At 39.7% G+C, this 15506-nt stretch overlaps 1 protein-coding gene across 1 annotated transcript in view; it reads left to right on the top strand.

Moving 5' to 3' along the window:
- The first annotated feature begins 976 nt into the window (after window positions 1-976).
- necab1 (N-terminal EF-hand calcium binding protein 1) overlaps window positions 977-15506 on the top strand; it is a 30178-nt gene continuing 15648 nt past the window's right edge. Inside the window, exons 1-5 of the mRNA XM_071545235.1 lie at window positions 977-1071; window positions 4723-4747; window positions 7625-7733; window positions 11177-11202; window positions 11599-11696. Of these exons, the coding sequence (XP_071401336.1) occupies window positions 982-1071; window positions 4723-4747; window positions 7625-7733; window positions 11177-11202; window positions 11599-11696 (348 nt within the window). The 5' untranslated portion in view covers window positions 977-981. The remainder of the gene's footprint in view (window positions 1072-4722; window positions 4748-7624; window positions 7734-11176; window positions 11203-11598; window positions 11697-15506) is intronic.

The raw sequence follows: 15506 nt of genomic DNA, 5'->3' as shown, positions 1-15506 counted from the left end.
GTGATACATATGAGATTTCTTTGATCTCCTGTGGTATTACTATAATATTCCTATTTCTAGGACTTATGGCAGTGAGTTTGTAGTGACCTTATATCTCCAGTGGGTATCACTATAATATTCCTATTCCTATAGGGTCTTATAGTGTCTGTGCTTCTCAATAGTGAGTTTATAGTGTTTATAGAGTTTATGTCCTGTATATAAAATTCCTATAATATTCAAAAAGGGAATATATTAGGCTATCTGGGTTTTTTTTGTTTTTTTTTTGTTGTTTTTATTTATTTATTTTTTTTAGTATTTATAATAGGATTACCATCGTTTTTTTTCGTAAGGTCTTACTCAGTCACATTCATTTTGACTGAAAAAGATGACTTGGACGCTTATCATGCCCAACTATATCAAAATGCAAAACAGACATGAATTTGCATTATGCATGAAATTAGTGAGACTTTGCTCGAGCAGCAGAGTCTCACCGGAGGAGAGATGCGCTGCAACACCTGCAGCTCTGGACTCACCCCGCAGCAGCAGAGATGTAGTGCATAACGCGGTGTCAAGCCCGACAGAGATAGCCAGTACAAGACAGGAAGTTTAGTGATTTTGCCTTCAAAATAAAAGCGTAAACGGTTTAACGTTTGTAAAAAAAAAACAAATAAAAAAAAAAAGACCTATAGGCAGCCTAAGTGTTGGTGTGTGCAAAGAAGAAATCGATTAAAATTCTCAGTGGAATGATTAGATTATATACGGAGTGAAAATATATCAGACAATTTGACGCTTATAACATTATACCGTGTTGAGACGCATGGCATTTCAATAATGGATTCATTTTGAAAAACAAAAAAGATCGGAAGTGTCGTGTTTTATTCTCGCTGACTTGACACCGGCACAGTGAGGAGAGTCGCTCTTTTTGACCGGTGACACTGACAAGATAAGAGCAATTCAAGCAGCCACATTGTTTTACAGTTTATAACAGGAGGAACATTTTGGATGATGGATTGTTCTGAGGAGGTTCAGTCTATCTCAGAGGAAGCCAGCACTCCAATGGAGCTAAAAAAGGGAATGTCGATTTTCATTGATGTAAGTACAAAATGTATTTAATCTTCACTACAAAATGTTCTCACACTGCTTTCGCTGCGCACAGTTATACGACACTGTCTTTGAGTGCAAAAACTTTGGCATAAGGAACATATAACGTCATTTCATTTTAAAATGTCGAGGAAATAATCTATATTGTAAAAAAATATATATATATAATTTTTTTGCGCTACCACATAAGCGCAATGATGTTTTCATGGCCTTTAAAGAAGAACAAAGTACAACCTAGGAAGGTTTAAAGAGCTGCATTTTTACTTTTTGAAAAAAATGAAATCTAAATGTTTTTTTATCATTGTCCTCTGGAACCTGCAGATCACCTTTGTATTCACATTGATCCAAGTGACGTGTCTGATGGTCTGTGTGCAAGGTGCAGACAAATCATGGTTTCCTAGAGTGAATTAATTTGACAAGGCTGACCTTTATTTTAGCTGCCCCTTATTACTTGCTGTGAGGATCACACTGGCTGGTCATCCATTTACATGTCAGTGTTTAAAAACCAGTTTCCAAGTTTTACAAAAAAATGCTTTTACCAGAAGACTGTTTGGCTTGGTAAAAGTAAGCCATGCAGGTTACTCATGATGGCCTTAATGTGCCAAATTTAGCTGCATTACATAAAAAAATTATATTGATATTTAGAACTTGTTGAATCTAAAAAGCAATAGACACATCTACGTGTATTGATCTATCATAGTAATCCCCCCAAACCCTCCATGATCGTTTGAAATATTTAATTGTAAATATCCAAATGCAATCAAAGGGGATTTTCTCTTGAAAAAAAATTTAATATTACATAACCACACATAATGAGACTGGTAGTTATTCCAAAACATAGATCTCCACCAAATTATGAGGATTTTAATTTTGAAATGGTTCAACATATCAGTACAACTAATGAGATTCCTAAAGACCCTGCTTTCCCCAGTGACATGGCACTGCTTCCTTCAGCCTCAGTATCCACCACCTTAATTATATTCTCCTCATTCCTCTGCCCTCCTCACATGTGATCTCTTAACCATGAAGTTGTTGGCTGCGTTCAGTGTTAGGGAAAGAGAGGCGAGGAAACGCAGATGGGAGGCAAAAGTTATTAAACGCGGAAAGAATCGTCACGCAACTTACCCGAGTATTCAAACAAACCCAAGCAACATACAAAAAAAACATCAAAAGTTTTATTGATGTCAAACAGGCGCTGTGTCTTCTGGCACTGAGTGACAGGGAATGCAGCCACAGCTTGTCTTCTGAAGCGAGTTGGTTGACAGCATGTTGCATCTGTCATTTTTTGACGCCTCCTATGTGGGCTTCTGTGTCATTAAAACACAGCCGCTGGCTGCAAATACTAATTTCCTTTTAGAGAAGCTATAACATGTTCATTTGTCTTCATTTGTTTATGCTGTTGTTGCTGTTGTGGTGCTCTACTCCTACATTATTACCAGATTTTATTTACCAGATCAGGAAAAAACTCCAAAAGGAGCACCAGATTTACAGCCTCAATTTCATTCATTGCATTATGTATGAAACATTAATTAGGATGAGGTCAGGTTAGATGAGATGACATGAGATGAGATGGAACAAGGTGAGATAAAGTGAGATAAGACGAGGTAAGGTGAGTTGAGGTGAGATTAAAAAATGAGACAAGGTGAGGTGAGGTTTGATTAGATGAGATGAGATGAGATAAAATGAGATGAGACAAGGTGAGGTGAGGTTTGATTAGATTAGATGAGATGAAATGGGACGAAATGAGATGAGATTAGATGAGATAAGATGGGACGAAATGAGATGAGACGAGGTGCGGTTAGATGAGGTGAGGTGAGATGAGATGAGATTAGATGAGATAGATGAGATGAGACAAGGTGAGATGAGATGAGATGAGGTGAGATGAGATGAGATCATGAGACAAGATGAGATGTGGTGAGATAGATGAGATAGATGAGATGAGATGAGATGAGATGAGATGAGGTGAGATAGATGAGATGAGACGAGGTGAAATGAGATGAGATGAGATGAGATGAGATGAGATGAGATGAGGTGAGATAGATGAGATGAGATGAGATGAGATGAGATTAGGTGAGGTGAGGTGAGGTGAGATAGATGAAATGAGATGAGGTGAGATGAGATGAGATGAGACGAGGTGAGATGAGATGAGATGAGGAGAGATAGATGAGATGAGGTGAGATGAGGTGAGATGAGGAGAGATAGATGAGATGAGATGAGATGAGATGAGATGGGATGAGATGAGATGAGATGAGATGAGATGAGATGAGATGAGATGAGGTGAGATGAGATGAGACGAGGTGAGATAGATGAGATGAGATGAGATTAGGTGAGGTGAGGTGAGATAGATGAGATGAGATGAGATGAGATGAGATGAGATTAGGTGAGGTGAGGTGAGATAGATGAGATGAGATGAGATGAGATTAGGTGAGGTGAGGTGAGGTGAGATGAGATGAGGTGAGATGAGATGAGATGAGGAGAGATAGATGAGATGAGATGAGGTGAGATGAGGTGAGATGAGATGAGATGGGATGGGATGAGGTGAAGTGAGATTAGATGAGATGAGGTGAGGTGAAATGAGGTGAGGTGTGGTGAGGTGAGGTGAGACAAGACCCAAACATAGGCCCAATTGCAGAAGAATTATTATGTATGTTATGTGTATATAGCATCAGAGGGATTGATCATATCAGTCCACGATTTGATGTGATTATGATATTTATCTTTCTATGATGTCGTTCTGGATAGATAAGAATGGAGAGAGAGTGTTTGGAGAAAGGAGCTAGATGGAGGAAAATGAGACAGAGATGAGATATGAGATGAAGAAGAAATGAAGGCTGATTGATGATAGAAATGAGAGAGAATGCCTCTGGATAAGAGATAACCAGCAGGTAGGATAGAGACAGAGATAGAGAAGTTCTGTGCATGGCTATGGGGTAGCAAAAGAAGAGATAAAGACTGATTAGCAGAGATACATTTGATAAAAATAATTAAAGGACAAGGACAGGAGAGACAGAAGATAGTGGAAAGAGTGGATTTCTTTTTACCCTTTGTGGCACAGATTTTGAGTTTTCCTTGCCATCTGAACAGGGAGAACCCACAAAAAAATTTTAAGGTTAGACAGCAATGGAAAAATATAATCTGGGACACAACCTGTTGAGTCAGACTTTCTGAGGATGTGTAAATACACTCAAAGCCAGTTGAGATTGTTCTTCACAAGTGCAAAGATGTTGAGAAGAGAAAGTGGGCAACACTATTTTGAGGCTGGTGGTACGAGCCTTTTAAAGCTGATGTGGTCATTGCCACTCTGCCTTTCATCTCCTCTGGACTCTGGGACAGCACTATCAATAATTTAAAGACTCACTGCTTTTGAGAGTGTGATCGATGATACCCGCGCGCATGCACATATGCACACAAGCACACACACACATACACACACACACACATACACACACCCACACACACACACAAACACAGGGACGCACACCGGAGCAGAATGCATACCCACATGCATAGAGAACGAATAGCAATGCACATATACGTTCATAGACACACACACACACACACACACACACACACTCTTCTTTCAACTTCTTTGATGATGTGAAACATTCTTTGACAACCCTCCTTTCCTCTTTCTCATTACAGATCTTACGGAGAGCCGATAAAAATGGTAAGAATCACGCCAGCCAGCCAACACACACACACACACACACACACACACACACACACACAAACACACAAACACACACATTGGTCTCTTCTACTCTGTCTACACTTTGGCTTTACCTCAATCCTCCTTTCTCTTTTGCGTCAAAGGGAAAACAGATTTACTTTCTCAATGAAATTCTGATCATGGCTGTCCGCTGATACTCTTTCAGTTTCCATGGCAACAGCAGACTGACCATGCCCAGCGAGGATCAGTATTGGAGCATTAGTGAACAAAAACGTCAAAAATTTTACGTGCTCCCATTATGGCGGTCGATATTTTACCGCTTAGTGGTGGATGATTGGAGGCTCAAAGCAAATGTTGTTCCCTCCACTGCCATGTGCTGTGGTTTAGGGCTGCTGCATGACATGACTATTCCCCATGCATGTTATCATGATACTTAGTTAAGAATACAATAACACTTTGTGTATTGTGTTGTTACAAGTTTGAATTCAGGTTGTTCCTTCCCATCCCTCCTGTCTCTCTCCACCCTATACAGTCTAATAAAGCAGAAAGGCCATGAACATAATCTTTTTTTTTAAAAAGTGCAATAACACTGTGAATCTCAAGGCTTTGTGCTTTTGCTTTTTTTTTTTTCTGATGGACTGCTCTGTTTTTCTTGCATTTAGCTGTGGTGAAAAGATAAAACGATATCCCTTTTGAAATCATAAAATATCAGGATCAATTATACTTGTGATTAAAATGGCACAAATAAATTACAAGATGTAACTAAAGACCTATCAGCCCTTCAATTACTTAATTACAAGTATTAATTTCTTTCTAAGACCATTTTCTGCCATTTTTGGGGAACATTAGATAGTGCAAAGGCAATATAATACAGCATTGATTTTATCCTCCACCAAAACATGGTATGCAGTAGCCCTAACAGTATTTGTAGGATGAAGTAAGGATGTTATGCCTCAAATGGGCAGTTTTTCTGTGTTGGAAAAAGGACACACGATGCCTCTGTGCCTCACTTATTTCTCTTCATACAACAACAGTGTTGACGCACGCTCTCCTCAAGCAAGTTTTTCTTTACTGAGACATTATGTGTGCTCCGATGAAGGTCTTATATAATGAAAGCTGAAATCTTAAATTTGCACTGATCTCGTTATCCTCGTTTCATTTAGATTTGGATGGAGTCGACATGGTAACAACAGAATGTGCTGCTACAATTTGGGATCCTATGCCTTAACGCTTATATACAACATGTAGTGGTAGAGGTGGGAGATGAGACCACCTTTTGTTTGGCATGACTTTACACTTACAGTGCCTCCATTTACCAGAGTAATTTTGTGTCAGGGAAACACATCTCCTGGAATGTAGTTGTGCTGGCAAAAAAGGGGGAGCAAGATCCCATGTTTACATCACTTCTAGACGGGTTCACAGATCATGAGAAATATTCATACAGTCTATCTTTCACACGCTAGACTGTTCAAAAAAGCACGCACTGGAATCAGGTTTCATCTGACATTTTGCTCTACAAATAGTTCTTCTCACATGGGTAACATAAGATTTCTGAAAGTACTTATTTTAGATTAGAAAAAAGGGCTAATTGAAACTCTAGATTCATTTGGGATTATATGCTTCATATTCGTGACATGTCTGCCCCATGCTGTGACTGATTTGAGTTCTTGTGAAACAGCAAGATAAGACGCCATCCCACCTGCTTGTTTAATGTTGTGTAAACAGCTGCATTTATATTCCAAGTCTGTTCCAAGACTATTTTTAAGTACAGCTACATGTGAGTCACTGTGTGGCTGCTGTCATGGGTTGTTGATGGGCCTGAGGGTGATATGCATGTATGTGTGTGTGTGTGTGTGTGTGTGTGTGTGTGTTTGTCATGTGCATCTTCCAAAAGGGCCTTCTACTTATAGTATATGTATATAGTAACATGACAGCCATATTGAACATCTCTTACAGATCCTTCACAGTCAGCAATGAAACAAATAAAAATAAATAATTTTTTTGTATAGTTTGTTTTTAGTAAAAAACAAAAAATCAGTCCGCTGATGTCACACAAATATGAGCCACAGCTGTGTGACATTTCTTTATATGTTTATTCAAAACTCTGAATAATTTTGCTTGGTGGTCAAACTATGATGACCTGCATTAAGTCTTCCTGGAAAATCCTTGTCATCTTCATTTTGCTGAAGGAAATCCATTTTGAGGTCCCTCAAAATGGATTGAAATTCTGTTTATTTTTTACTCATGAATATTTCAAACAGCTTGCGCAGCCTCGGAGCATAACAATGAATGATTGTTTGAGATTGTCATCAAGCCGGCCTCATGGTACCACTGGTTATGACCCTATACAGCCTTAATGCTGCTCAGTAATAAAAACAAGGCAGAATGCTCCACTGTGGGGTTTTTTGTGTACTTTCATGATCTTTGCTTTATTGCTCCTTCTCCTTTATGGAATTAAACTGAATTTATATACTTGATCCCACCTTTTATTGATTCTGCCGCTGTAATTTATAATATGCTGCTTCTTATCCAGGTTTGGGTCAATTCACCTTCGATTTTCGAATTTATCATGAAACTGTTGGCAAACTATTATTTCACTTCCACATTACACTTTTTTTATTGATTTTATTGAAATAAAAGGGAATTAACTCAAATCCTTGGTCTCAGCTCTCTTGCATTTGTATACCCCACATACCTGGAGATGTATTTTGTTTCTCATCTCAAAACAGAATGCTCAGCCAGGCCATTTGCCAAGAAGAAATCTGTGATTTTGACCCAGAAGCGTTTAGGCAGCAGTGGCCAGGCGGGACGCTGCAGTCCTGACTGCCGTGTCCTGACACTGTGTTGACAGTTGAATTTGTGCTCTGCCCCCAGATGATGGGAAGCTGTCCTTTGATGAGTTCAAGGCCTACTTCTCTGATGGAGTCTTGACAGCCGAGGAACTGAAGGAGCTCTTCCACACCATCGACACCCATAATACAGAGTAAGGCTTTATTTCATTGCTTTATTCTGTGGTGGACAGAATAGAGAGATGGGAGATGGGGGAGAGGTAAGCTTGGATACAAACTAACACTGTTATGAGTAAATGGAAATTTCCAACATGAAGTATTGGATGGATAGAATGATCAGGATACCCAATACCCACTGTGGTTGACCACTGTTTGTTAATAGTGTTTCCAATATAAATGGAGCGATGCCCAAAGCCATTTCTGCATTTATCATGTATGATAACGTGTGATTGCTTGAATTCCAATCCCAGCTCATGTAATGCAAGGAATGTATTAAACTACTTTATTGCGCAATGCATAATACGGAATGTAATATGAATCGCCAATAAGAAAGTGACTCTTTTCATATAAAATATGCATAGGAAGCGGGCTACATTCAGATGAGAATTCTCAGAAACCTTTTTCCACGGGCTCAGTGTGGTCCAAGTGGTGACAGCAGACCAGCATGTGAAGAGAGGCCCCTCCAGGCAGCGTGCCTGGGCTCTCTCTCTCCGCAGGACACAGGAGACTCATGTCAAACTAATCTCTATCTCTCTGTCAGCCTGTCAGCCTGTGTCAGGTTCTTACATCTTAGATATAATCTAAGAATCTAATCACAGAATCACAGACAGGTTTTTTCCACAAACCTTTTCCATGGGCTCAGTATTGTCCAAGCGGTATACTATATATACTGTATATATGCCTATATATATGCAGTGTATTCATATTAACAAGTCTACAGAAGACATACATATGTACAGAGACATGTAAGTGTCTAGGAGTGTAAACATGGATTGTAAAGAAGTATACAACTTGTCAATAAGATGCAAAATCATCACATTACAGATGTAGATAACATATGTTCAGAATGCCTTAATTTGGAAATGTGCATTGCCAGCTGTCCTCTTATTAAAACTCAAAATGGAAGTACCATATGTACAGAAAAATTATGATGTGCAGAGCATATAGAGGTAGCGTATGTGCAGAAACTCATATGCAGAGACAGAAAACAACAAAACAGTGCAAGCAAATGCCATATAGAATAGTCCAGAGCACAGTAAGGTGAAATCAATCTGGGTTAGTGTGTATTGGGCAGACACCCTGCTTCAGCACCTTCCTAGCTGGCTGAGGCTTGAGCCGTTTGGACAGGAAACATTATACAGTCTGATGGCTGTTGGCACAAAAGAGTGCCTGAGACGCTCTGTGTTGCACCTTGGGGGGGTGAAACGGAGGCTGAAGACACTCCGTCGCTGCAGCAGCTCAACACAGACGGGGTGGGAGGCATTGTCTGGGATGGAGTTGAGTTCAGTACTGATACAGCTGTTCCAGTTCCAGCTTTCACTTCACTTCCTAAGCAGTTTCCAATCACTCCTCCTTGTTTCCATAGCCAAAGCATGCAGCAGAACTGTAGTTGTTTTTATCCACATGTTGACACACTGTTTGATATCTTCATGTGTTGCTGTCAACCTTTAAGTATCATCTGGATCGCTGCTCAAAGTGAGCTTGACTTCTAAGAGCAGATCAGTGAATGAGATGTTTTCACAACCTTAAAATTAGCTGCATTCATGGTTAGTGGATGAGTAGATCTACAAAGTGAAAGATGAATCATGAGATGCTGTATATTTTTCACGATTGCAGAGCCTGATATCAAAGGCTGGTTTGAACTGAGTGAATGCCTGAATGCTTATTTCTGTTAAATGTTCAGTTCTGCAGCAAGGCAGAGGGAGAGAGAGAGAGAGAGAGAGATAGAGAGAGAGAGAGATCGCACAAACAATCATGATGATGATTATGAAGGACATAATGATCATGTTTATCCATGATAGCAGTGTCATCCTCATCATGAGTGTATCATAATAATGGTAATTTAGCTGTGTTAGGAACTAAAGCTGTCACAAAAGGTATGGCATGGTAAGGATGATAATATTTCACACACCTCAAGTACACAATTACATACATAAACATGTACACACATACACACACACATACACATCATCGCAGCCACCGTCACCATGCCAAGTCATGGAGCACTTGACTAGCCCAGGACTCATTACTTTGAAGTAATTTTAAAGTTTCAAACTGAATCCTCTATCGATTAAGGAATGGATCAGCAAATATCTGCCTGTCAGGCTAACCCACTGGGTTTGTTTAGTTGGGAAGAGGAGCATAAACCCTTCAGAAATTGTGTAGATGTAGATGATTGAAAAATAATAAGTAATTCAAGTCATTAAAATTTATAAATGTATGCATATATATTCCTGAAATGTGGAAAGTTTAACTGGCAGTTGAAAGATTTGTGATTGCAAATACCATTAAGGGCATTCCAGCAATTGTGCAAATTTAATGGAATTTTGCCTTAATGCATATTTGTATCGATACACACATTCTGTTAACTAGTCAGTCTGACACCGTGAGGTTTGGATGCAATAGATTCGACTACATATAAAACATCTGGTTTCATTATAATTTTGCATGTTTTTTACACTCTTTTCGGTCAAATTTGTTTTCAGTGCTCAAATTTCAAATTGTGTCTCAAACATCACAAGCAAAAGTATTTTTCTCCATCCCCCAGCTCAGCACGCAACCTCTGTTTTACCTCTTCTGCTCTCGTCTGTCCACTGGGGCTCTAAGTGTTTTCTCCTGTTTGGACCAGTTGAACACTGGGGCACTTTCCCATGTGAATGACTGTGATTTCAGCTAGAACTTGCCTGGACTACAGTTAAAACCAATGGAATTCCCACCACTACTTTACCACAACGAGGATTAGGACATCTCCTTTGTGTCTATAGCTATACAGATGATATGATTGCTTATTTTCCTCTTTAAAGGGTTCTTCTCACCTACATACAGTATGTTGGAGTGAGTTTGCACTGTACCAAATTTAGGACTTTGGATAGGTGGAGAAGAAATGATGCATTAGGGAATATAAAAACAACACAGACTCACTGGCATCGACAAAAAGCAAACATACATAGATACACACAGCAAGCATGTTTTGGAGGGCTGAAGCATTGTGCACACAGTCATGAAGACTCCCTTTCACCTAATCTCTTTTCCTCTCTTTCTCTCGCTCGCTCTCTCTCTCTCTCTCACACACACACACACACCCACACACACACACATGCATGGACATTCATCACAAACAGCCCAGTTCCTCAAGGGTTTCCTGTTAGGAATACACCGTCTGGCCCACTGGTGTCTCACGTTCCCCTCAGGAAAAATGAAACTACATTATTCAGAGCGGATTTCATTCTCTCTCTCTCTCTCTCTCTCTCGTTCTTCATCAGGCATATTGATTCTTCATCAAAATCATAGTTTTTGCAGAGAAAATACGAATCCGTCTGTTACCTCACTTAACCCTGCCTGCTGCACAGTGACCAAGTCTTCATTATAACATATTCTAATTTATTATAACTTATGTGTACCTTTTTTTGTTTTTCAGCAATGTGGATACTGATGAGCTGTGCGGTAAGTTGAGCGTTCATCTAAATCAGAATGACTTGATTTAATGCTAACAATATGAAGATGTATTAGGGAAGTGCACAAGTTGTCTGTTTCCTATTAGTCTACCGTGTTGCTTCACCTCACAGTCAGGGGCGCAATAGATTCAAATGCTATGTGACTTGTTCCCAGCATAAGGAATGAACCATGTTAGGCATGGTCGCATGCTCTGTCTCCAAACCCCTAGAGGTGCGGCTGCAGTGTCTCACACACACACACACACACACACACACACACACACACACACACACGCACACACACACTGCTTCAATGTATGAGTTGAAAAAGCACACAAAACATGCCCCTGCAGTTCTCGTCATAGTTGTTAAACACATGCTTCTTTTTGTCTTTCACTTTTTGAAGAGTACTTCTCCCAGCATCTTGGTGAATATGAGAATGTTCTTGCTGCCTTAGAAGACCTGAACATGTCCATACTGAAGGCCATGGACAAAACAAAGAAGGTGAGAAGCCACTGAGAGCAATATTAGATTGTCGTTGGAAAGGTTAATGACACAGAGGGATATATGTGTGTGTATGTGTGTGTGTGTGTGTGTGTTTAAACAAGTTCATTGACGCATTCACACACATACATGCTACCCACACACACACACCTCTATACAGTATGTGTCACACTGACGTCGCACGCAGGGCACATACTGATAATCATGAGAGATGTTTGATTTACTCACAGTGTGTCCTCGGCCTCGTCGCCAGCTTCTCTGTGCAAATCTTTCCCAGCATGCTTCCCTGCAACCCAGCTGGGGTTCTCAGATCTCCCATTAGCCAGATTTCCATTACAGAGGCAAACAGGATGGGCCAGAGGGGCTTATTCATGTCACTAATTACCCCCCAGAACAAAAGCTGATGTGATTCTTTTTGCATTTGTTGCCAACATAGATCATTTATTAACTGGGCTGAGGTTGCATAAGAAAGACAAATAGAGCTTTTGATCGCTCCCTGTAAACAGTTTTAGCCCCTCTTGATCTTTCCTGTAATTGATCATGACAGAAGAAAGAGGGCAGGAAGGATGTAGAGAAATGAAGGAAGGGTAGGAAAGGGTGTGAAGAAGAGGAGGAAGAAAGGCAGTTTATCAAATCTGTGGGGATAGCCTCCTCTTGTCTCTGTCACTGTATTTGTCTCTCTGTGGGTGGTAAGTATCTAGTACAGTGCATCCCATTGTTGCTCCTTTATAAGCAGCGTGTGTCAAGTCAAACATTTCACTAATCACTGCTATTTCTCATTAGCACAGATAAGGGGAAAGTCAGAGAGCACGCATGACACATTATGACATCACCAACTTCACCTTCAGCTTCACCAACAAAAATGTTCAATAAAAATGTGTGGACAAAAACAAATGCAAGGTTATGAATTAGAAAAATGTTTAGACACATAATACATAATGGGTACAAAACAGAAAGTGGTGCAAGATTAATGTAATTGGCATCAAATAATCAATACAGACACTGAACATACAAGTAAAGTACACACAGTACATGCAAGATAATATGTGTGAGAAAATGAAAAATGTCACTCAAGTCACTCAAAATACTAACATATTACTTATTACGCGTTACTCATTTCAAAAGTAATAATAACTTAACTTATTACCCCCTGGGAGCAGTAATATTATTACTCATTCGTGCTCATTACTCATACTACTCATTATCTTACTTTCCCACTACACCCCTAAAATTGGAAATTGAGTCCTTTCTTATGTTCAAAAATCAGGATAACTCAGTTGCCTCTCCTGTGTGTTTCTGTGTGAATGATCAGGATAATTAAATTGTATTTTTGTCCAATGTTCCTGTCATGCTTTGGCTTCATAAAATCAAAAAGTAGAGGGAATACTTCCACCCAGAGTAGGTAAACTGCCATTTCTTATCTAAGCTAGCACTTTGTATGCCTCAACTGAGTTGTTACTGAAATTGAAATAGTAATCAGTTACACTACTCATTACTGGGAAAAGAAATAATATGGTAACACTTTACAATAAGGGTACATTAATTAAGGGTAATTAACAGTTAACTAATGTGTCTGGTAATCATTTACTAATGGTGTTTATGTTAACGAAGATATTAATTTATACAGTATTTAATAGTCATCTTTATAAACTATTAAATAATGTATAAATTAATACCTTAGTTATCATGCACACCATTAGTAAATTATTACCAGACACATTAGTTAACTGTTAATTAAGGGTTAGTTAATGCTAAGCATTAACTAGTTAGTTAGCATTAACTAACCCTTATTAAGCATTAACTAACCCTTAATTAATGTACACTTATTGTAAAGTGTTACCAATAATATTTACTGAGGACTACATTACCACCAAACACTGCTGGAGGATTTGTATTAACTCGCCAGTCTGTGAACTACGAACTAGGAAAGCTAACGTAATGTTTCTAGAGATAGATTTTCACATAGGTTGGGTGAGGTGTATTACATGTGTCTGAAATTCAGCCCCCATTTCTATAAAGGAAAAGAAACACAATACACAGATAGTTTTACAAGCAGAGGCCACACAGACCTCAATATACACAGAGCTGTGAAGAGCTGCCGAAATGAAATTGCATCTCAAAATGATTTTCCATCTTCCAAGAGAATAGCCAGTATTCAAGAGAGAGGGAAGTGAAGAGGGGAGAGAGAGAGGGAGAGAGTCTTCTCGAGAGGAGAAACGGTGAAGGGGAGAGACAGAACATTAGATGTGTAAAGCAACGGTCTTCATTTCAAGCCAGTGTCATTCAAAAAGCAATTATTTACTCCCTTGTACACGTTAAAAAGCCTTTGGGTCAGCTCTCATGAAGCACACAGGAACAACAGCAATCGAAGCGCCAGCTCAATCAATCTCGCGAAATGCATTCAGGCTATTTCCGTCAAAACACTCCTCACTGTCTTGCCCACAACTGCACAAATCACACCTTGGTGATTTTCAGAGCCCAACACACAATGGATATATGAGCTAAAATGAAAACAAATAACTGTAAAGCGCGCAAATTGAGCTATCAGAATGGAGGGGTGACCAAGGCAATAGCTTTTCAATGAAATTACGGCCCTGGACTGTGAAAAGTGAGCTTGTCGAGTCGCTGATGTCTCCCTAGGAACCGGTACACCGTAGTTAGTGTTCAGCCCTTGAAGCGTAAATTCATCATTTCTTCTCATATAGAACATGCTGCGAGTTCTGTGACTCTACTGTGAGTCATGGCACAATAAAGAGAGAGAGAGAAGAAAAGTATGAAGCGGTGTGTTTCTCTCCCTATTAGCAGGTATTGGCTGTGTGTGGAGGAGAACAGATGCTGCATTAGTCACAGGCTAAACCCTGGTCGTCTGTGTTGAACTGTGCATGTACATGAGTGGGTGGGCTGGCTGTGTCTGTGTGTGAGGAGGTGGGCTGTGTGTGTGTGTGGTGTGTGTGTGTGTGTGTGTGTGTGTGTGTGTGTGTGTATGTGTGTGTGTGTGTGCGCGCGTGTGTTTGTGTTTTTTGCATTGTACAACAGTCAGTGTGCGTTTGCGTTTGCACATGTGGGCTGTCTGTGTGTGCAAATGTGTGTGTTCTGAGATATGCATGCGTGAGATCATTTGTGTGTGTGTGTGTGTATGTGTGTGTGTGTGTGTGTGTGCTTTTCTGTGCATGCACGTGTGCGGGGGAGGCACAGCTGGAACGAGACCGTGCATCCGAAACAGAGCCAGTGACATATCTGACTGGCTCTAAAGACTTGGGGTCTCATGTTTACAGTGTACTGGTCTCATGCAAAATTTGATGATGCACAGATATTCATGTCAAAGCTATTTATAATATAATATATATATAATCTTCCGTATACGTCAGGTCCAGCCTTGATGTAAAGCTTTACCTAGCAGCAGCTTCTGAGGTATTTCTCACTACACCTGCAACGCCTTCATAGCTGTGTATTAAGGGAAACTGAGGGTTTTTTATATAAATACTTTTTCCTATGCCTTTTTTCACAAAATAAAAGAAAATAAAAGAAAACATCACAACAAACACTGCAGTTTGCAAAAGTGCTCTCATTGTAATCGGTTTGTAATCCATAAAATGTACATGGGAAATCTTAATGTTAAGTGGACAATATCCCAAGTTCTGGCAAACCACTTCAAGCTAGAGACAGCTTACATTTGGCATTATTTACATGAGCTACAATGCTTACTGTAAATAATTTGACTTGGGAGCAGTGTGGGGGCCGAGGCTGAGGTAGAAAAAAAGTAGAAACCAAGAGGAGCCTCCTCCAACAAAGTGTCCATTTGACCTTTTT

The sequence above is a fragment of the Centroberyx affinis genome, unplaced genomic scaffold (genome assembly GCF_046629955.1).
Source record: "Centroberyx affinis isolate AG114_WGS23_722 - 3 ecotype Tasmania unplaced genomic scaffold, CSIRO-AGI_Caff_v1 ptg004814l_1, whole genome shotgun sequence".
Lineage (NCBI taxonomy): Eukaryota > Metazoa > Chordata > Actinopteri > Beryciformes > Berycidae > Centroberyx > Centroberyx affinis.
Note: the sequence above shows the minus strand (reverse complement) of the source record. Positions and strands in the feature narration are given on the sequence as shown.